General features: G+C 45.2%; 1 protein-coding gene across 10 annotated transcripts in view; it reads right to left on the reverse strand.

Annotated features, from left to right (window-relative positions):
• helz (helicase with zinc finger) overlaps nt 1-21,861 on the reverse strand; it is a 259,376-nt gene that overhangs the window by 23,511 nt on the left and 214,004 nt on the right. For all 10 annotated transcript variants that reach the window (XM_038777996.1, XM_038777990.1, XM_038777999.1 and 7 more), the window contains 2 exons: nt 19,830-20,058; nt 18,469-18,976 (listed from right to left, as the gene is read on the reverse strand). In XM_038777996.1, coding sequence (XP_038633924.1) covers nt 18,469-18,976; nt 19,830-20,058 — 737 coding nt within the window. The remainder of the gene's footprint in view (nt 1-18,468; nt 18,977-19,829; nt 20,059-21,861) is intronic.

A 21,861-nucleotide genomic window follows, 5' to 3' on the forward strand; every position in this document is an offset into this window, starting at 1 on the left:
TGGGCAGCGCCTGTAGTCCCGGTACTGAAACCGGACAAAATCGTTCCACTGTGTGGTTCGCACCAATGCGTTACGGTGCCAAGGACCCAGGTTCGACCCTTGCCCGGGTTACTGTCCGTGTGACGTTTTCACATTCTCCCCACGTCTGCATGGGTGTCACCCCACAAACCCAAAGATGTGCAGGTTAGGTTGATTGGTCATGCTAAATTGCCCCTTAATTGGGAAAAAAAAATTGGGTACTCTAAATTTATATTTTAAAAATGTTCCCCTGTGCGGGGATTAAAAGGCTCTCATTTGGAAAGATACCCGAGGCTACTACGCAAAGTTGGTTGGAAGATACCCTTTTTCTAAACTCATGAGCACATCTCCAATTGGAGCTAGACGTGGGTTCCAGAAAATATGTGACCATTACTACCCAGAGAGGCCTCTATAAATTTACTAGGATACAAGTCAAGCTTGCGCTATTTTCCAGAGAATCACGGAGAACTCCAAGGATTACCACGAGTGGTGGTCTTCTTCGATGACGTCCTGGGCGCCCAAACCACCAAAAATGAAAACCTGAGCAACTTGGAGGAAGTCCTCCGTTGGCTTTCCAAGATTGGTGCCCGCCTTAAGAGGAAAATGTGTTTTCTACACCAGAGGACACGTACTTAGGGTATTGCACCAACTGAGCAGGCCTGCACCCAGTAGCGAAGGTGCGAGCCATCAAACATACCCTCACACTAGAAAACGCGACTGAATTGTGGTCGTCCTTGGGACTAGTGAATTATTACGGGAAGTATATTCCTAATTTGGTGACCACTCTCATACCACTTCGTGCGCTCATGAAGAAACATCAAGAATGGGCATGGAGAGCGCTGTAAGAAGCTTTTGCCAGGTACAGCGGCGGCTGTCATCAGAGTTGCTGGTCCATTAAAGGCCCTCAAAGCCCCTTTTGGTCACTTGTGATGCCACCTACACGGAATCGGGGCAATGTTATCCCACCATGTGGACGACGGAAAGGAGAGACCGATAGTCTACAATCTACATGTCATTGCTTTTGGCTGCTGCAGAGCGCAACTAAACCCAGATTGAGAAAGAGGGGCTGGCTGTCATCTTTGCGGTGAAGAAATTGCACCAGTGTGTGTATGGGCATTGGTTCACCACTATAACGGACCACAAGTCATTCCTCGCATTGTTTAAAGAGGACAAGGCAATTGCGCCTATAGCATCTGCCCGCATACAGCACCAGGCCCTACTGTTAGAGGTACAGATCGCAAATGCGAACATTCTGAGCCGGCCCCTGTTGCTGACACGCCTCCTATGACAGATGAGGTTATGTCGACCTGAAATTTACCGCCGCACAAGTTCATGGGCACGATTCCCCTAGCCCCACGCCGTAGAATCGCTGCAACCGAGCCACGCAGCGCCGACGCAGGTGCGGAGAATCGCCGCCATTTGCGCAGGCGCGGCACGGTCGCCGGCCGCTGTCCACGGCCGGGCCGCCGATTCTCCGGGCGGCCGTGCGGACATGGCAGAGTCCCGCCGGTGCCGTTCACCCCTGGTCGCTGCCAGTAGGAACTCTGCGCGAAGGGTCAGGAGGGTGCGCGGCCTGTGGGGCGGGGAAAAGCGCTCCTTCACGGGGGGGGGGGGGGGGGGGGGGGGGGGCGCGCCTCCGATGGGGTCTGGCCCGCGATCGGGGCACACTGATCGGCGGGCCGGCCTCTCCCTCCCCGGGCCTACTTTGTTCCGCTTCCGGCCCCATGTTGCGTCGGGGCCGGGGCGTTGAAGGAGTCTCCCGCGCATGCACATGTTGGCGCGGCGCCCATTTGGCGCCGGGAAGAGAGGCTGGAGCGGTATGAACCGCTCCAGCGCCATGCTGGCCTGAATCGGTAGTCACCACGCCCGTTTTGCGCCGTCGTAAAACGTGACGGCGCGAACACAGAGTCTCCATTTTGGTGAATCGCACCCCATGATTGGACACAGAAGGACTCAGAGCTGGCAAAGTTACGCCATGTTGTCTCACACGTGGGCCAGCAAGGGAAATTGCCCAAGGAGCTGCGGGTTTTTGATACCAAGCAGCAAGTACTCAGCACGGAGGACGATATCCACATGTGGGGTGCTTGTGTGGTGATCCCAAGTCAGGAAAGACAGACCACACTTCAAGATCCACACAATGGAGAACCCAGGATGTCAAGATGAAAATTCTAGCCGGGAGCGGTATATGGTGGACAGGCTGGATGCGATATTGAGCGACTGACCCAGCAACGCACCACGTGCCAGGTGCATCAGAAGCTTCTCCCAGCTGCGCTCCCCACCTATAGGAATGGCTGGGCCGGTCTTGGGTGTGCCTATATGCAGAATTTGCCAGATCTTTTCAAGACTCAATGTTCTTGCTGATAGTGGGTGCCCATTCCAAATGGTTCGACGTCCATCGAATGCTGACCACCACTTCGAAGGCCAATATTGAGGAGCTACAACTCTCATTCAGTACCCATGGCATACCAAAGTAGTCACGAATAACGGTACCCCATTCACTAATGTGGAATTTGCACACTTCATGAATACAAACGGGGTGAAGCACATCCAGACAGCCTCATACCACCCATGCTCAAATGGCCTGGCTGAACAAGCAGTGCAGACTTTCAAAAAGGGTACGGGGAAACAGGCCACGGCATCTATCCAGACGTGGCTGGAGTGTTGAGCGTTACGATTGGAGTGGCAACTGTTGATGGCCCGCAGGCTCAGAACCTGCCTTAGGCCAACTTTCCCGATACTAGCGAGAAAGTAGAACGGAGACAAGACCTTTAGTGGTGGTACAGAAGTGGACAGACACAGGACAGGCGTTTCCGACTGGAGAACACAGTACATGTCTGAAACTTCTAAGTGGGTGCCTTGTGGATTCCAGGCACGGTGGTGAAACAGACTCTTTCACGATAGAAACATGAAAAGGGACAGTGCGGAAGCACCTGGACTGCATCTGGAGCAGGGAGCAGGACAAACCCCACTGGAGGTACTGTCCTCCAATCCTGCTTGCCTGGCACAAGGGGGCCTGGGGACACGAGATGCGTGAGGTGGAGGACTCAAGTTCCAACCTGGAGACTCAAGACATCTGAGCTTTCAGACAAAAGCCTTGCCAGGGAACGGTTGCCAATGGTGCCCCCCAGACAATCATCGCAAAAAACAACGTTCCCCAACATGTTACACACCCCAGACCCAGCCCCACAACAGCCCGAGGCACAACTGCAGGCAAAATGGAGAAGACGACCTCCGCTACTCTCTGCAACAGAGGGATGTGCTGACTTTGGGTGTGGGGGGTGTTATAACCCACAAGTGCAGCCCGATCGATCTCCCTCTGGGGATTGTGGAGGAAGAGATAGCTCGCTGAGGGACACAGGCCCAACAATGGGCACGTTAATTCCCAGAGATAAAAGGCGGCCCAGGATGGAGCTGGCATCTGAGGATGACCCTGGCTGGGAGCATTGCTTTGTTGCTGTATTTCCGAGCTGCGAGTAGGAAATAAACCGTTTTTAACTCACCTTTACAGAGCTCATTGACTACAATAAATATAATTTTACCCATGGCAGTATAATAATATGTCACAGCATGTTGAGACCATTTATAAATTGAAATTTTCATATAACCACAAGAATAACGTCAGTATGGAAAGCTTGATATTAATAACTCCTGTAACAACCTTTAGTGACTGTCTAGTAAGTAAATCCGAATTAATGGAGCTGAATGTCTTGCCTCCAGAAGGGTGTAAAGCCTGTTGCGCATTATCTTTATAGTATAACCAGCTTCTAAAAGTTGAGGTCCAGTTTGGAATGTGTACACGTGCCAGCAGCTGCAATGCAGAGGCAAAACGGTTTCCTCTGGTGAGCCGCAGGAATTACAGTGATAACTAATATCCGGTTTCCCAAATTTACTGTAACCTCTTCTACATAATCAGAAATGATGCCAAGTGTAGTTAGACATAGGGACTATCCTTAACATTAAGTAGTTGAGACAAATAGCAAAGGTGGAATAAAGGGGCAATTAGATATGTCCAAGAGGTAGAGGTGAATTGAATGATGTGCAGATGGTGAGATGAAGTAGGTTGGGAAGGAGTTACTGATTAGAAGAATGCGGACAATCTTATTGAGACATATAGGATTCTCAGGGGGTTTAACAGGCTAGACGCTGAAATAATGTTTCTTCTGTGGGTGTCGAGGACCAGAGTTCATAATCTCAGAATAAGAGGTCACCCATTTAAGACAGAGATGAGGAGGAATTTCTTCTCGAGGGTTGTGAATCTGTGGAATTCTTTACTGCAGAGAGCTGTAGAGGCTGGATCATTAAGTATGTTCAAGGCTGAGATAGACAGATTTTTAACTAGTAGGAGAATCAAGGGTTATGGGGATAAGGCGGGAAGGTGGAGTTGAGGATCAGTAATTATCTGATTGAACGGAGGAGCAGCCTCGATGGGCCAAATTAATTACTTCTGTTCCTATGTCTTATGCGTAACATAAATACTGGCATAGGCCAGGTGGGGCAGAATGGCTTATCCCTGTGCTGCAAATACTATGTAATCACATCAAATCAAAGAACCACACAAAATAAAGTAAAAACATTCTTCAAAATGAGAACTGAATTATGTCTGCGTGCCGTTATCCCCTCGCCTCGAACCATACCTCAGCTGAAAAGGACACGAGCTCCTGTCCCCTCTGTGTATCACAATGGGAAATCAACAGAATTAAGTGACCGTAGATATTGGTGCCAGGAAAAGTGGCATTTTAAGATTTTGTCTGCACTACACAAACGATGATGGAGCACTACAGTAAATTACCTAGCTGAGACACAATAGCTGACAGCTACACACTCCTTGCAGCAACAATACTATTCAGTTATATTATTGCTCTGTGTTTTCTTTGCACTTCTCCGAGTTAAGAAATCCACGCAGTTCTCTCAGCTTGCACTTGTCACTGGGACAGACCTTCCCAGTAAGGAGGAAGTTGCCACAAATATCACAATTTTATTGGTCTGAAAATCATAGGAGGGGAGCTCAAAAGGAATATGGAATAATGTGAATTACAATTTTAGGGCCTATACTTAGCACTGAGTTTATTTATATTTATATTTCTGCCTTCATTCAGAACAAAGATTAGTCCAGGTATAAAGCTGTGTTGCTGATTGTTTGCCTGTTATAGAAATTAAATGGAATGGGAATGCAAATGAGGTGGATTCTGTTAACAGCTGGATCCACTATCCCAAATAACATGTTGACAATCTACCACAGTAGATTTTCTCATTTCCCTCTCCTGAAAACATATTCATAGGGATAGCCTTCCGGTGTTGGCAACTGCTGGCATCAAGTGCCCATTTGACCCAGTGAGTATCAATAGTCTCAGCAACCACAGCATCAAAAACAAACCTCATCCACCACCCACACTTTTTAATAGCAGCGGTCAACAAACAGGAGCAGAATTTGTTTACTGCACCCTCCAGCCCCAATACCATTGAGGCCATTTGTACAGGTTGCCTGCGGTCAATCAACTTTCCTGGTCCGTGCCTCTCTGCGTATTGAGATAGGGAAGCCATCCCTCTAATTGCTTGTCACAAAGCATATTTCTTCTTCAATGGCAATTCTTTCCAATCAATCCCCATTCATTTTGGTCGAGTGTCAATTGCCAATCACTATCTGAAATTCCCAGTTGTGTAGCAGCATCATTGATGGAGTGTCACTTTCCTTCAATCACAGTGCTCACGGCTACATCAATTCACATTGGGACTTTTTTTCAATTTCCAAACCATTCATACCAATTATTGTTCAAGGATTTCTTTTGGGAGAATAGCAAAGTAAATGAAGAAATGACTTGTAAATGAAAAGCAGTGTTTTAAGGGTCATAATATTAAAACATAGCTTCTTCAGAAAATACTTTACTGTTCTGAAGGGGTGGCAGGGAGTAGGAAAGCTGCTTGTACAGAGTATTTACATGCAAATCTGCACATTTGACCCTCTTGCAACTCCAGCAGTCCCTGTCATTTGCTTGCAAATGGACACAATCATCAATCATTACTTACACTGTCCTGGTACTTCTTTTAACACTGAGGGGCCTTTGAGAGCCCAGCCAGAATTCCAGAATGAAGGGGCACTGACTCAACTTCTCTCACACATGACAAAGATGAGAGGAAGCACTATATGGAGGAGGAAGGTTCATTATAACATTTACATAGATCATCACAGGATGCATGACAAGAGGAGCCATAGAAACAGAATGTTCTTTTGAGTCAAGTTGCTGGCAACACTCGATCATGAGGCACATGGTGTCATCAAGGGACAAACGCTCGAGACAGTCAGGCACTGATGACCAATTCCTTTCCTGGCAAACCATTCATGGTGGCTCATGCCTCTTACTACACCTTTGATTATCTGGTGTTTCACTTTCAGTTATGCCAAAGCATTAGGACAAGTGCTGTCTGGATTGTGAATGGAAGCTGAGCACAGGATCAGTAGTTATTGCTTTCTACCCAGAGTGAACCAGCTGGAACAAGTTGTCAGGAAGAGTGGTAGATACTAGGACACCAGGATCTTAAAATAATAATAATAATGATCACTTATTGTCACAAGTAGGCTTCAATGAAGTTACTGTAAAAAGCCCCCAGTCGCCATATTCCGGCGCCTGTTCGGGGAGGCCAGTACGGGAATTGAACCCGCACTGCTGGCATGGTTCTGCATTACAAGCCAGCTGTTTAGCCAACTGTGCTAAACCAGCCCCCAAGGCCGCTAAATGTTGTACAGGGAAGACAGCAGGGAGAGCTTTCTGGAAGGATGCGAACAAATGGACTGAAGGGTCTTATTCATTTGAATTTGTGCCCCCGGGTGATAAAAACCACTGTTGCAATCACAGATCAATTATATTTAATGAAAACATTTGTTTTAATTAGGAGGCACTGAAGATGCAACGGTTAAAGCAGGAACTAATGGAAATTAAAATTCCTTTGTAGAGTACGATTGGGTAATTATTTGGATTGATAACATATAGATTGCTCAGCATGACACCAATCCAACATCTGAAAAGAGATGACCAAAATATAGATTTTATAAATGACACTGTCACTGGTGCTTTGAATAACTAGTTGACTTGCTTTCTTTAGTGTCAACTTGGTTTGTGTTAAAGTTGTGCATTCAAGCTCCAGTCATAACTGGAGCACGTAATCTAGATGGATTTTTCAGTGGTGTGCTGCAATGTTGGTGCCATCGCTCAAATTAGGCCTTGACCGATGATTGGAAAGATGTTATACCATTAGATCTTATAAATTATTAACATCATTGGTTTATTTTAATTTATTTAACCAGAAAATTCTTTCAGAATCCAATTTTCTTTCCATTCCAAGATTTTCTCTTCCTGTACTCTTCTTGGAAATCTATTCCACACGTGGTGCAATAAAAATTTCGTAGCATCATTCTTAAATTTACCTCTTACTAACAACCCTTAGCCTAATCTTGTGATTTAATTTGAAGCAATACTTCAAATTTACTTTTGATTCCCATAACTATTTTATGCACCGTTAGAAGATGAAATGAAAAAATGAAATGAAAATCGCTTATTGTCACAAGTAGGCTTCAAATGAAGTTACTGTGAAAAGCCCCTAGTCGCCACATTCCGGCGCCTGTTCGGGGAGGCTGTGTACGGGAACTGAACAATGCTGCTGGCCTGCTTTAAAAGCCAGCGATTTAGCCCTGTGCTAAACAGCCTCTCGAATGGTTCCTTCCCAGTTTGAAAACGCCAAATTTTCTTCAGTCTTTGCTCATGACTCAGATCTCCAATATTAGGAACCAACCTGCTGATTTGTTTCTGCCCAGGTATCGCAGTTCAATTATGCCTCAAGTGCCTGAGTGGCCAGGGCTTAAGGCAGTGGTCAAGGTAGTTTGACCAAAGCACCGCACAATTGGTTATTCCTCTCTCAGGCTCGCAGTTCACTGTTTTGGTGATGTGCGATAGTATACTGGTTAGGTTACTGAACTAGTAATCCACTGGATAAAAGTTAATTACTGCGGATGCTAGAATTAGAGGCCTGAGTAATCCAGAGGTCTGGACAACAATTCATTTTTTTTTTATAGAAACCCAATTTTTTCTTTCCAATCAAGGGGCAATTTAGCGTGGCCAATCTACCTACCCTGCACATCTTTGGGTTGTGGGGGCGATACCCACGCAGACATGGGGAAAATGCGCAAACTCCGCACAGATTGTGACCCGGGGCCGGGATTGAACCCAGGTCCTCGGTGCCGTGAGGCAGCAGTGCTAACCACTCCGCCACCGCGCTGCCCCAGGTCTGGACAACTAAACTGGAGAAGTGAATTTAGATGTATGGCAGCTAAGGAATTTAAATGCGGTTCAATAAAAATGGACTGGATTGGATTTGTTTATTGTCACGTGTACCGAGGTACAGTGAAAAGTATTTTTCTGCGAGCAGCTCAACAGATCATTCAGTACATGGGAAGTAAAGGGAATAAAAGAAAATACATAATAGGGCAACACAAGGTACACAATGTAACTACATAAGCACCGCATTGAATGAAGCATACAGGGGTGTAGTGTTAATGAGGTCAGTCCATAAGAGGGTCATTTAGGGGTCTGGTGACAGTGGGGAAGAAGTTGTTTTTGAGTCTGTTTGTGCGTGTTCTCAGACTTGTGTATCTCCTGCCCGATGGAAGAAGTTGGAAGAGTGAGTAAGCCGGGTGAGAGGGATCTTTGATTATGCTGCCTGCTTTCCCCAGGCAGCGGGAGGTGTAAATGGAGTATTTTGACCCAGTGAGTATCAAAGTCTCAGCAACCACAGCATCAAAAACAAACAATAAATAGAAGTCTGATGTCGGAGTCCTTGTTTTCGAGATGCTCCAGGGATAAGTGCAGGGCCAGGGAAATTGCATCTGCTGTGGACCAGTTGCGGCGGTATGCGAATTGCAGTGGATCTGGTAGCATGGAGATGAAGCGCTTCATGATCAACCTCTCGAACCACTTCATTACGACTGAAGTCAGGGCCACCGGACGGTAGTCATTGAGGCATGTTGCCTGGTTCTTTTTTGGCACTGGCATTATGGTGGTCTTCTTGAAGCAGGAGGGGACCTCGGAGTGGAGAAGGGACAGATTAAAGATGTCCGTGAACACCTCTGCCAGCTGGTCCACGCAGGCTCTGACTGCACGACCAGGGATCCCGTCCGGGCCCGGCGCCTTCCGATGGTTCACTTTCAGGAATGCTAATCTGACTTCGGAAGCTGTGATGGTGGGTATGGGTGAGTTATGGGCTGCTGGGGCACTCGACAGCACCTTTTTGGCTTCCTGCTCGAACCGAGCATAAAATGCATAGAGTTCAACCGGGAGGGGTGCACTGCTGCCAGAGATACTGCTCGGCTTCGCTTTGTAGCCCGTTATGTTTAGTCCTTGCCACAACTCCGAGAGTCTGTCTGTGACTCCAGCTTCGTTTGATAGTCTTTCTTGGCACCTCGGATGGCTTTACGGAGGTCGTACGTGGATTTATTGAATCGGACAGGGTCACTTGACTCGAATGCCTCAGACTTGTCCTACAGTAGGGAGTCAATCTCGCGATTGAGCCATGGTTTCCAGTTGGGGAACGGTCGTCCACACATTTGCTGATGAAGTCTGTGACGGTGGTGGCATACTCATTTAAGTTGGTTGCCGAGTTCTTAAATATGGACCAGTCCACTGTCTCTAAGCAGTCACATAAAAGTTCTTCTGTTTCCTCAGACCAGCACTGCACGACCTTCGTAGCTGGATTCTCCCGCTTGAGTTTCTGCTTGTATGCCGGGAGAAGGAGCACCGTCTTATGGTCTGATTTCCCAAAGTAAGGTTGGGGGATGGAATGGTAGGTGCCCTTGATTTTGGAGTAGCAGTGGTCAAGAGTGTTGTCGCCCCTGGTGAGACAGGAGATGTGCTGGTGGAACTTTGGCAGTACACTTTTGAGGTTGGCCTTGTTGAAGTCTCCGGCCATGAGGAACAATGCTTCCGGGTGTTCTGTTTTGTAGTTGTTTATAACTGTGTACAATTCGTCCAGAGCCTTCTTCACTTCTGCCTGAGGTGGGATGTAGACCGTTGTGATAATGGCAGAAGTGAACTCACGTGGAAGATAGTATGGGCGGCACTTCACGGTCAGGTATTCCAGGTCTGGGGAGCAGTAGGTCGCCAGTGCCGCCACGTCCAAGCACCAGGAGGAGTTGATGAGGAGGCAAATCCTTCCACCCTTCGCTTTGCCTGATGACGCGATGCGGTCCGCCCGGTGAATTGAGAAGCTTTCAGGTTGTGTGGCACAGTCCGTGAGGCGGGGGTGAGCCATGTCTCTGTGAAACAGAGAACACAGCAGACTCTGACTTCTTTCCGAGAGGTAAGTCTGGCGTTAAGTTCATCCAGCTTGTTTTCAATCGCTTGGACGTTTGCCAGGAGTATGCCGGGGAGAGGAGTCTTGAAACCGTGTTGCTTCAGTCTAACCTGCAGACCGCCGCTTTTCCCTCGCTTCTTCCGTCGGCGACTGCGGCTGGATGGTCCTGGGATCTGATGGAAGAAGTCTGACCTTGTGGAAGGTAGGTGGTTGCGTCTGGCGGGGTCCAGGGCGCTGGTTGAGGTAGAGGGGTTGCGAGGGTGGCATGTTTGCGATCCGGATGGGTCCCGGCGTTCTGCGGGCACAGGAATACCTTGCAGTGCGTTCGGGTCCTTGCGCAGGGTCTCCGCCATTTCGGGGGTCCTGGGGCTTCCCGAAGCAGATTGGGCTGAGTCCCATGGTCTGTTCCTTCCTTGGGCGCTCCTGGGGTCAGGTCTTGAAGTAAGCCCGAACGAACGGGATTGAAAAGCCAGCATTAGTGGCGACAGTATCAGAAACATCTTATCCTCTAATTATTTTAGGGACGGCTCTTATCCAGCCTGGCCGAATGTGACTTCAAATTCTCAGCAATATGGTTGCCTCTCAATTGAAATCGGCAAGCAAGTCACTCAGTTGTACCTATTGAGAATAAAATCGGTTGCACTGCTGCCTCACGGCACCAAAGTCCCAGGTTCGATCCCGGCTCTGGGTCACTGTCCGTGTGGAGTTTGCACATTCTCCCTGTGTCTGCGTGGGTTTCGCCCCCATAATCCAAAGATGTGCAGGCTAGGTGGATTGGACACATTAAATTGCCCCTTAATTGGAAACAATTAATTGGGCACTCTAAATTTTAAAAAAAAAGATTAAACTCGGTTGACTCAAGGCGAAGTTGGAAGAGCTTTCCACAGAGAACTTCAGTTAACAGCCTGTCAAGAATGCTCCTGGAATCATACCTATTAGGTAACTTCTCAGACTCCATTGCTGTCCCTGTCATATGAACAGGACATTCCCATCAGAGATGGCACCCATTAGAGGTGGTGGCACAGTGGTATAAAGTCAGTAGAGTGTTTCCTAGGAGTCCTCAACATCAACTCCAGATCTCAAGTTGGATCAGGTCAAGCATGGGTCAGGAAACTCTGGCTGATTACCGTCTACCCTCCTCCATCAACTGATGACCCAATACTCCTGCATGCTGAAAACTATTTGTAAGAAGCATTGATGGTAACAAGGGCACGGAAATAACTTCAACGTCCATTGATTTGACCAATTGTGCGCGCGCGGTGGGCCAGGGTCACCATTGGCCAAAACATTATCTAGAACAGCCACACAAACTGCAACTAAAACAGCAAGTCAGAGGCTTGGAATCCGGCACTGACTCCCCAAGGCCTCCCCACCTTCTACAAGGCACAAGTCAGGAGTGTCATGGAACATTCGCCACTTGCCTGGATAAGTGCTACTCTATTAATGCTCAGGAAGTGCAACACCTTCCACGACCAGGCAGCCTGCTTGATCAGCACCCCATCCACCACCTAAAACAGTCACTCTCTTCATCACCCACAGTGGCAACAGTGTGTACTATCTACAGGATTCACTGCAGCAGCTTGCCAAGACTCCTTCAACACATGTTCCAAACCTGCGATTTACAGCCCAGAAGGTCAAGGGCAGCAAGCGCATCAGAACAGTATCACCAGCAAGTCTCCCTCCGAGACTCACACCATGCTGACTTGGAAAAACTGTTCGTTTGCCGTCGCCTGGTCAAAATCCTCCAACTTCCTCCAGCACAGCACTGTGGGTCTACCTACATTACATGGACTGCAGCAGTTCAGGAAGATGGCTCATCACCATTTACACAAGGACAACTGGGATGAGCAATAAATGCTGCTGCTGCCAGTGACTGCCATAACCCATGAATAAAAAGTCATCAATTCATAGGCCTCAATTGCTGGTCTGGCTGGACATGCAAGATGGCAATTACTAGACTTCTAGGTTTTTCTGACTTCATTTATTGTCATTTATCAGATACGCAAGTTGCTTATTTTTTTTCTTCACATGCAGTATTTTAAACTTGTCTGCATGACATTTTGTCTGTCCCCACTTAATATTTTATCCATTTCATTCTGCAATTTCGGAATTGCCTCCGCCAATTTGACTGCACTGCCAAGTTTGGCATCTCAAATCTGGCTACTGCACATTGTGCTTCCGAATTGAAGCCACTGATGCAAATTTGAAATAACTGTGAAGCCAACACCAATTCCTCAGTTACCCCGCTCTGTACCTCCCCCCAACTTGATATAACTCCTCGAGCAAGTACTTGCTTTCTACCCTTCAGTCTAATTCTTTTTAATTCCAAGTGTTTAGCTGGAGTCCCACAGGTTTATGTTTTTGCCTGGAGCTTTAACAATACCCTTTGGAAGCGCAGTTACACTATGTCACACGGTTTTGCCAAAGCTATCAATTGAGACACACTCAAAATTGAGATGCTCGGGCAGGCTTCTGGATTGATGCTAATTTCAGTTCACGATATCACCACCATATAGATAACCCTCAAGTCTAGTCCCAATAATCCATATTAACCCACAAGTTCTTTTTCCCATGGCCCTCAAAATAATCTCTTACTCTTTAACAACAGATGTTTCTCGTTTTCTAATTCTAGACCTGCTTCATCGGGTTTAAACAGTGCAGAAAAAATATTCAGAATTTACGATTATGCTTTTTGCAGAACATGAAAGTCAGGATTAACAAGCAATCTTGGTGTTAAACAGCACGAGTAAGAAACTGTGGATTCCTGCAGTGCAATTCTGGGACCTGAATTTCTCTTCCTGCTCAACCAGCATTTGGAACAAAGACCTAACATACCAAAATCAACGAGGATTCCAAGACAGATACACCACGTCCTACTGTTACTTCAACAGTCATAATATACTTTAGTTTTCAATCCAATGTTGAAATCAGTGCACCATTCTCGAATAATCATTGGCATTTGTGCAAATCACTGAATTCCATAATGAAACATCAGTGTTGGCACAATTCATCGAAACATTCCAGACAAAGCATAAGCGTTGGCTCCTTGTATTACAGCTCCCAATGCTGCTGGATTGTTTAACATGCCAGCCTCCTGCTGATTGGTGTTCTGCCAGAGCATACACAGAAATGAAAGTGTTTTAATCATGGAAGGTATTGTTGGCAGTAATGACTGTGCACTGCAATAACCCAATCCAGATTCAGAAGTGCTGGGATTAGAACACTCCATGTGCAAATCTCATCGAATTCACCAACCAAGATTGGATAATAAATTGTGAAGCAAATATAGGCCATTCTGGAATTACATCTCTTTATTGTAACTTTTTCAAACACAATGTTTGTGATCTTCAAAGTCGAAAAGAAAAATGCATACTTTACTAGAACAGAGGAGGAGTAGGTAATTTTGTCTGCTCCGCCATTTAACTAGATTTGGTTGCTCTTTAACCTCATCATCATCTTCCTGCTTATCGCCGAATCTCTGGGAGCCATTAGTATCTAGAAATCATACTCAATGAATCAGCCTCCACAGCCCTCTGTAGTACAAAATTCCAAATATTCAGCACCTTTTGGGTGAAGAAATTCCTCCTCACCTTTGTTCCTAAATGGCCTACCTCTTATTCTGAGAATTGATTGAGGGAGCTTTGTGGTTGGTGCAATATTTCCACTGTCACCCAGGGATAGAGAGAAAAAAACAAGGAATCAGTGCAGAGTAGAAACTCTTTGCTCACATGGAAATGGAACATTTCTTACACGAGTGGCCAATACTAAACCTGGCAGAGATTAGCCAATGGGATCAACATTCCCTCTTCATTCTTGGGATTGGAGTGAAAAAGAGATCGTCTACTGATTCTTTTAATGTTAAAACTTTCACAGGATGTTGGCTAGGTAGCATTTATTGCCCTCGAGAAGGTGTTGATGAACCACGTTCTTGAACTGCTGTAGTCCCGGTGGTGTAGGTGTGGTGATTATAGTTCCAAGTCAGGTTGGTGTGTGGCTTGAAGGAGAACTTGGCAGGTTGTAGTGTTCCCGTGCATCTGCTGCCATTGTCATTCTAGGTGGTCGAGGTCAGGGGTTTGGAAGGTGCTATCGAAGGAGCCTTGTTGAGATGCTGCAGTAAACCTTCTTGACAGTACACAGCCGCTTTGCAGTGGTGGTGGTTGGCACGCCAATCAAGCAGGCTACTTTGACCTGGATGATGTCAAGTTTCTTGCGTGTTGTTGGAGGTGCACGCACCCAGGGAAGTGTAAAGTATTCCATTACTCCCCTGGCTTGTAGATGGTTGACAGACTTTGAGGAGTCAGGAGGTGAGTTACACGCCGAAGAATTCCATGCCTCTTACTGCTCTTGTAGCCACAGTATTTATATGGCTGTGCCAGTTCAACGTCTGGTCAAAGGTTAACCCCCAGGATATTGACAGTGGGGATTCAGCAATAGTAATGCCATGGAATGTCAAGCGGAGATGGTTAGACATAGTTATTGCCTGGCACTTGTGTGGCGAGCATGTTACTTGCCACTTATCAGCCCAAGCCTGTCCTACTCTGACCTTTTGCTGGAGGGAAGGACTTTGATGTAGTAGCCAAAGGGGTTTTGGCCTTCAACATTACCCTGAGGAACTCCTGGAACAATGTCCTTGAACTGAGATGACTGACCTGAAACAATCATAACCTTTGTGCATCCTTTGCTGATAAAAGTTCTGCCAGTGTGAACTGATTTACATACTCAGCATGCCTGGACTAAAAGGAAAAGCAAAGAAAAAACACAGCTCGGGTTCCTGATCACTATCCACTGGCTATTGCCAAAAACTGCACACGTGCTCATGGCGGATGAGGACTCGGGTTGGTTATGACACCAGCCTGGCCATTTCTTCTTCATCTAGACTCAAATATAAAGGGTGACATTCTGGAAAAAGAACAACTTTAAGAGAATCAACACTTATAGAACTATAATAAAAACAGAAAGTGATGGGAATATTCAGCAGATCTTGCAGCATCTATAGAGAGAGAGTTATGCGTGGAGTTAAATGTGATTCTTCTTCATACTGAATTGCCATTTTAATTGCCCACCTTGCTCTCCGCTCACATTTCTGACCTCAGCATGCTGCAGCGTTCCATTGAAACACAAAGCAAGCTCGAGGAACAGCACCTCACCTGCCAATTAGATAGCTTGCAGTCTCTGGACTCAACATTGACTTCAACAATTTTAGATCATGAACTCTGAGCTCCATTTTGATTCTGCTTTTTTGCCATGTCAGCCTGTAACTTGTTTTTCATGTTTTTGCTTTCAGATAGAGTTGTTCATTACTCTGCCATCCACACAGACTCTGGACAAATGCTTTGTTTCTTTACAACCATTATCACTCCCGTTGACTTTTGTTCGAGGACATTTTTGTCATTTGATCTCGTATGGCTTCCATCCTCTTGCAGTCTTTCTCTTTTGTTCTTCCTACTCTCGTTTTCAACAGCCTAAAAACCAATATATTTCTACTCTCCTTCAGAGCGCCATATTTGACTTGAAACAAGAATTCTAATTTCTCTCTCCATAGATGCTCCCCGACTTGCTGAGTATTTCCAGCTTTTTCCTCCACCTTGACTAAAAATTGCCAACTGTATGAAGAATAAACTGTTGCCTTGCATTGCCCACAACAAATTATTCTTAGCTGAAGTGTTGGGAAAAACAGAAGTGCTGGAAAAACTCAAGTCAGGCAGCATCTATGAGACAGTAACTAACAGGAGTTAATGTTTCAAGCTGATGATTTCATCAGGGCTGGCTGAGTGTTTCCAGAATACACAGTATTTTCCTTTAAGTGATTGGGAAGCATAAACGTTATTTATCTGCATAAACTACCTGCATACACCTTGGATATTCAGGCCTCACTAATATAAACCTGATGAGGTTTGATACAGTATTGCAAGTAAAGAAAATAGACAAGTGATTCTGATGTCACGGTTGTAGTATAGCAACCGAGTTATTATCTGCTACAAAGTGCAAGTGATAAGGAGCATCAAACACTTCAGACGGCTGTGCAATGTCATATCTACAGGTTAAACTAGAGGACGGTGGATCATAGCCACAACAGTCTGTCATGCTTTTCATGCCCATAAATACTGCTATTGGCATTTACTTAAATTGTTTGCTCAAATAATTTGTTGAATCCCAATGCTAAAGTGAATGACCTAGATAGCATTGTGCAACTTCCCACTCCCTGGGAACTTTGTCCAATTTGTAATGCCTGAGAATTGGACAACTCTGTGGCACAATCACAGGTTTATTTTGAAAGGGAGCTTTCATACGTAAAAGACATTTGAAGGATTGAAATAGCTGCATTCATTTAGCTAATCTAAAAATTATTGGTTCAAATGGGTAAAATATTGATTTTCTAGTTTAAGTCATTAAGGCCCCAGATTACTCCACTTAAATAACAAAGATTTATTACAAGGAAAAATTATGGTCTGGCTATAATCCTCCGGGTGCTCCGGTTTCCTCCCACAGTCCAAAGATGTGCGGGTTAGGTGGATTGGCCATGCTAAATTGCCCGTAGTGTAAGGTTAATGGGGGGATTGTTGGGTTACGGGTATACGGGTTACGTGGGTTTAAGTAGGGTGATCATTGCTCGGCACAACATTGAGGGCCGAAGGGCCTGTTCTGTGCTGTACTGTTCTATGTTCTATGAAAAGGAAAAGGAATGGCGCGGGGTGAGAAAATAAACTGAATTCTATCAAAAGCACCCATTGTCATTTTGCTCACTCGCCACAATGGTTAATTGAGAATCCAATTGTTTCCAATCCGTAAATAAATGCATGAATTACAGACACACCATCATTAGGCATTTGATTTCAATACAGGCAGCATGTGCTAAAACCATCTTTGTTCGTTTGTTGGCAAAATGTGTAATGTTTGCAAGTGCTTTTTGATATTTAACGGTGCTTTAGTGCCTTAATGGTGCTAGATATTTGTTTAGTAAATATGTACACGAGAAGTACATTTACTCGCATTGGGGACAAGGTTTTTTCACTAATTTTTAAAAATTCTTTCACGGAGTGTGGATGGAGGGAGAGGAGGAGAAAGAGTCATGGCTAGGTCAGCATTTGTTGCCCATCCATAACTGCCCTTGAGAAGGTAGTGGTGAGCTGCCCTTTTGTACTACGGAAGTCCATGTAGTGTAGGTACGCCCATAGTGCTCTTAGGAAGAGAGTTCCAGGATTGTGACCCAGCGTCAATGAAGGAACAACGATATCTGCTGCTCTTGTCCTTCAAGGTGGTAGAAGTATTCGGTTTGGAAGGAATTACTACTTGAAAGTTATTGCCAGTTTTGTTTATACTTTGGAGAACATGTTAGACGTGAAATATAGAAATACTATTGACACTCAAATTATCTCAAAATGGCCTCAATATCAATTGTAGCTGTCACTAGTACAAAGTGGGTACCCTTAGTTGAGTCTAAAAGGATAGTTACAAGAGAACCAGAATCCTTGATTATCCACATGGACGATTAGAAATGCACATGAAATGCTTGGATGGGGGCGCAGTGGTTAGCACTGCTGCCTACGGCTCCGAGGACCTGGGTTCGATCCCGGCCCCGGGTCACTGTCTGTGTGGCGTTTGCACATTCTCCCAGTGTCTATCTCCCACAACCCAAATATCTGAAGGTTAGGTGGATTGGCCACGCTAAATTGCCCCTTAATTGGAAAAAAATAATTGGGTACTCTAAATTTATTTAAAAAATGAAATGTTTGGAAGGGCTCAATTACCACTGAAGGCCCAGCTGCCATGAATATAACAGTGAAGAGCCTTATCTGCTTCCTTTTCAAACCACATAGGCGAGAGGTGACAAAATGTTAAAAATATACACAACTTTCAAATACATGATTTCCCCAAACTTTCAGACACGATTTCCCCAAACATGAGGTCTGCGAAAAGGTGAAGAAACTTCACAACCGGCTTGTGAAAATCATCCCGAGATAGTAAAATGAACACTTATACTTAAGGATCAGTCGCAAATACATTACATGAATGATGCTCTTTTGCAGACTTACGAATGGAGAGAGAGTTGGGAAAGGCAAATATTTGTATCAATGAAAATCTGATTATGTGCAATTACAAAATGATCCTTACCTTTTCTATGCTGTGAAGCGAAGAAACAGATACTGTTCGAGAAGGGATTGGGTGAAATGAGTCCTCTCTACTGTTGTGTTGGTGCTGTAGAGACATTATGGGATGTGGTTCTGCTCTGTGAGGCAACTGTGAAATGCCATATGGTATATTTTGCCCCAGCAGGTGGTTCTGTTGCATACCAGGAAGCGTCCATGAGCCCTCGGGCTGCAGATACTTTGAAGAAGGTGGTGATGTGTGTCCTGAAGGTACTGGGTAAGCGGGATTGTACATTGGTTGCTGAGGCAGCTGCTGAAAACCAGAGTTGTTGATGGGTTCAAGGGAAGAATTACTGTCATTCAAATTGGGATACTGGCTATTGTGATTTACGTTAGCTGTAGGAAGATGTACAGGAGGGTTTCGGGTCTGAATCTGTCTGTATTGTAACAATCGGGACTGCAAGGGCATCTCATTCAGTTCTTTATTTTCAGCCTGATCTGGAGGTGTTGTCTCTCTTAATAACCCTGGGAATCTGCAGGAAAAAATACAAATGATCTTGATACAGTTTTACTTTACTGTTAACCGACATGCTTTTAAAATCACTTCAGTTTATTTCTTACAATCTTCACCCGACATCCACCCACAAGCATTTCCAGCAGTGACTGCTGCATAGTAATCAGTGGTGGGACTGAAAAAGTCAGCAATAAAAAATAGTTGGAAGTTGATTTTAAATACAATAGGCGTATGAAGTTCCTCCCCTGAGGAATGCACCAATGTGTAATGTGACTGATCTGCAGATGTGCATTTCCAAGGTGAGGAGCAGAAATCTTCATCTCACTTCTATTGTTCAATGAAACCAATGTGAAGCTGAGGCTAGACCGGTGCCTAAATTTTGGAACTGCAAAAAAGAAAGAAACAACCATCCCAAATCAAAGCACCCAGCTCTCTTACAACAAGCTGTTGGCTTTGTGTTTTATTTTCAATTTAACATGGGTATGTCCTTCTACGAGAATGTAAATGTCACCGCTGTCCCAGAGGACTATAGGCTGCTCTCCCCTTTGAGAGTTGACTGGTGATGATTCAATCTGAGGGTAACCTCAGGCGAGGGTCAAGGTCGAGAAGGCGGTGCCTTCATGAATAACCTCAGCCGGTATGGGAATTGAACCCGTGCTGTCGGCATTGCTCTGCATCTCGCGTCAGCTGTCCAACCCACTGAGCTAACCGACCACGTTTTCTCTGTGATACACTTCATTGCAAGGCGATGGTAAGCCTCTCCCTAGAGATTCTGTCAACAGGTGGCTTCTGCAACTCTAACACTATCTCTAATATGGTTCAACAGTACAAAAACCTCCAAAAGCCTTGATGCATTGCAGTTAAGACAGTACCTTTGATACGTCGGTCCATTTTCCTCTTCAGGATTATTGCCGTGCTTCCACTGCCCTTTGACAGCATGTTGTGAATACCTGACTTGTTGCTGGGATGGATGAGTGAGCTGTTGTAATTGGTGAGGATATGACGGACTCCCTGTATTGACAAAGTCCTGATGTTCATTCCACGGGTGAATTCTTGAATGCTGTCTCATGAGATCTTCAGCTGTGTTGGTATGCAATGAATCTACAAGTGACACCAAAGATTTTTTTAAAAACTGCTGATTATTACTGAAATCTTTCAAATATTGTTTACTATTAAAAGTTATTTAGATCAGTGACAATTATTTATATATTAAGGAATTCCGCAATACAGACATGCATTACACATCTTGAAAGCCATGGTCTCATGGATTTTTCTCTCAGGCTCAGAACACTGCATGGTGGCACAGTGGTTAGCACTGCTGCCTCACAGCACCAGGGACCCGGGTTCGATTCCGACCTCGGGTAACTGTTTGCGTAGAGTTTGCACTTTCTCCCGGTATCTACGTGGGTTTCCTCCGGGTGCTCCGGTTTCCTCCCACAGTCCAAAGATGTGCGGGTTAGGTGGATTGGCCATGATAAATTGTCCCCAAATGTGTCTGAAAGGTTAGGTGGGGTTACGGGGAAAGGGTGAGGGATTGGGCTTTGCAGGATCAGTGCAGCCTCTGGGCCAATTGGCCTCCTTCTGCACTGTAGGGATTCTCAAACAAATGGTGAACAAGATACTGTATGCATACAGAATTGTATCAAGTCCTCAAGATGTTTCATATATAGTCCACCGATTTTTGAACTCTAGTCACTATTAAGGAGGCAGATGTGGCAACAAAATCCTGATTAAGTCCACAATTTTGACAACTCATTTTTCAAAGGAGGACTGATGGACAGAATGCAGTTATTAGGCCATTGCGTCAGTGAATAAAACAATCATTGGCAGACTAGTTACACATTGGCACATACAGATGCATATGTGGTATGTTCCTTTGTAAACTATTCTGACGCCACATTTTGTGTACACCAGCAATAAATTAATGCAAGACAGATGAACACAAAGTAAACTCATACACCTGTGAAGCCACAGAATGTTCTTTTAAACAGCTCAAGTTAAAAATGTTTATGGTCACCAGATTAACATTCACCTTGGTTGCAAAAGTACAAGTGCAATAGTTTTCACTTTGAAACTCCAGGTTTCAAACTTCTGTCTGACACACAGAACATCCTTTAGTTCCCAGCATAAACTCCGCTGATAATTTAAAAATACAAATGCTGTATTTCTTAGTCAATTACATGAAATATATATTTTGCACCAAAGCTCATGCACCTCGGAGTGAGAAATTGTTGAATAGTCTGTTAAGGCTGGGTCAAACGCCTACTGGAGAACATATGCTAGTCTCCAGAGGCACTTGCGAGAACAGCCTCTTTATGCAAGTCTGGGGACTTTTAAAAGCAGTGCTTTAAGTACACATAAAATAGTCTTCAAGTGCACACTTCCAATCTAGTTAGTGAAACTACTATTTCCCTCAGCAAAAATCTTTGTAGATTGCCTGTCACCAGATCACATCAAGTTCTGCATTAGGCTTCCGGTCGTCCTCCACTTCCAATTAAATAATCCACCTTACATCAAAATGGACAACTCGCTTTAAGCACACCATTTCATTATTGCTGAAAACTGCGGTTTCTTTTTCTTAAGCTGAAAGATGGCTGCTGCTCAGATGGGGGACATTCAAACTTAAATTTATTTTTGGCTGTATTGGTAGAATCAGCTTTCTCGTTGCTGTCAGTTATCCTTTAATTTGAGGATCATAAATTCCTGCCTGAGTTTACATGTGACTGAACAGGCTGGTTCTCAACCTGCAGATCTTTGGGCCTATGGGGCAGGACGTCTCTTGAGGCAATGGGATCCGGACAACACAATTTACTTCCTTTCCTTCTCTACCACTGCTCTGCTTCATCATTAAGATGTTGTGGCTCAAAGCGTGATGCAGCCTGGGCAGTTATAGCAAGTTCCTCC

Source organism: Scyliorhinus canicula, chromosome 18, assembly GCF_902713615.1.
Source record: "Scyliorhinus canicula chromosome 18, sScyCan1.1, whole genome shotgun sequence".
In the NCBI taxonomy this organism is placed as follows: domain Eukaryota; kingdom Metazoa; phylum Chordata; class Chondrichthyes; order Carcharhiniformes; family Scyliorhinidae; genus Scyliorhinus; species Scyliorhinus canicula.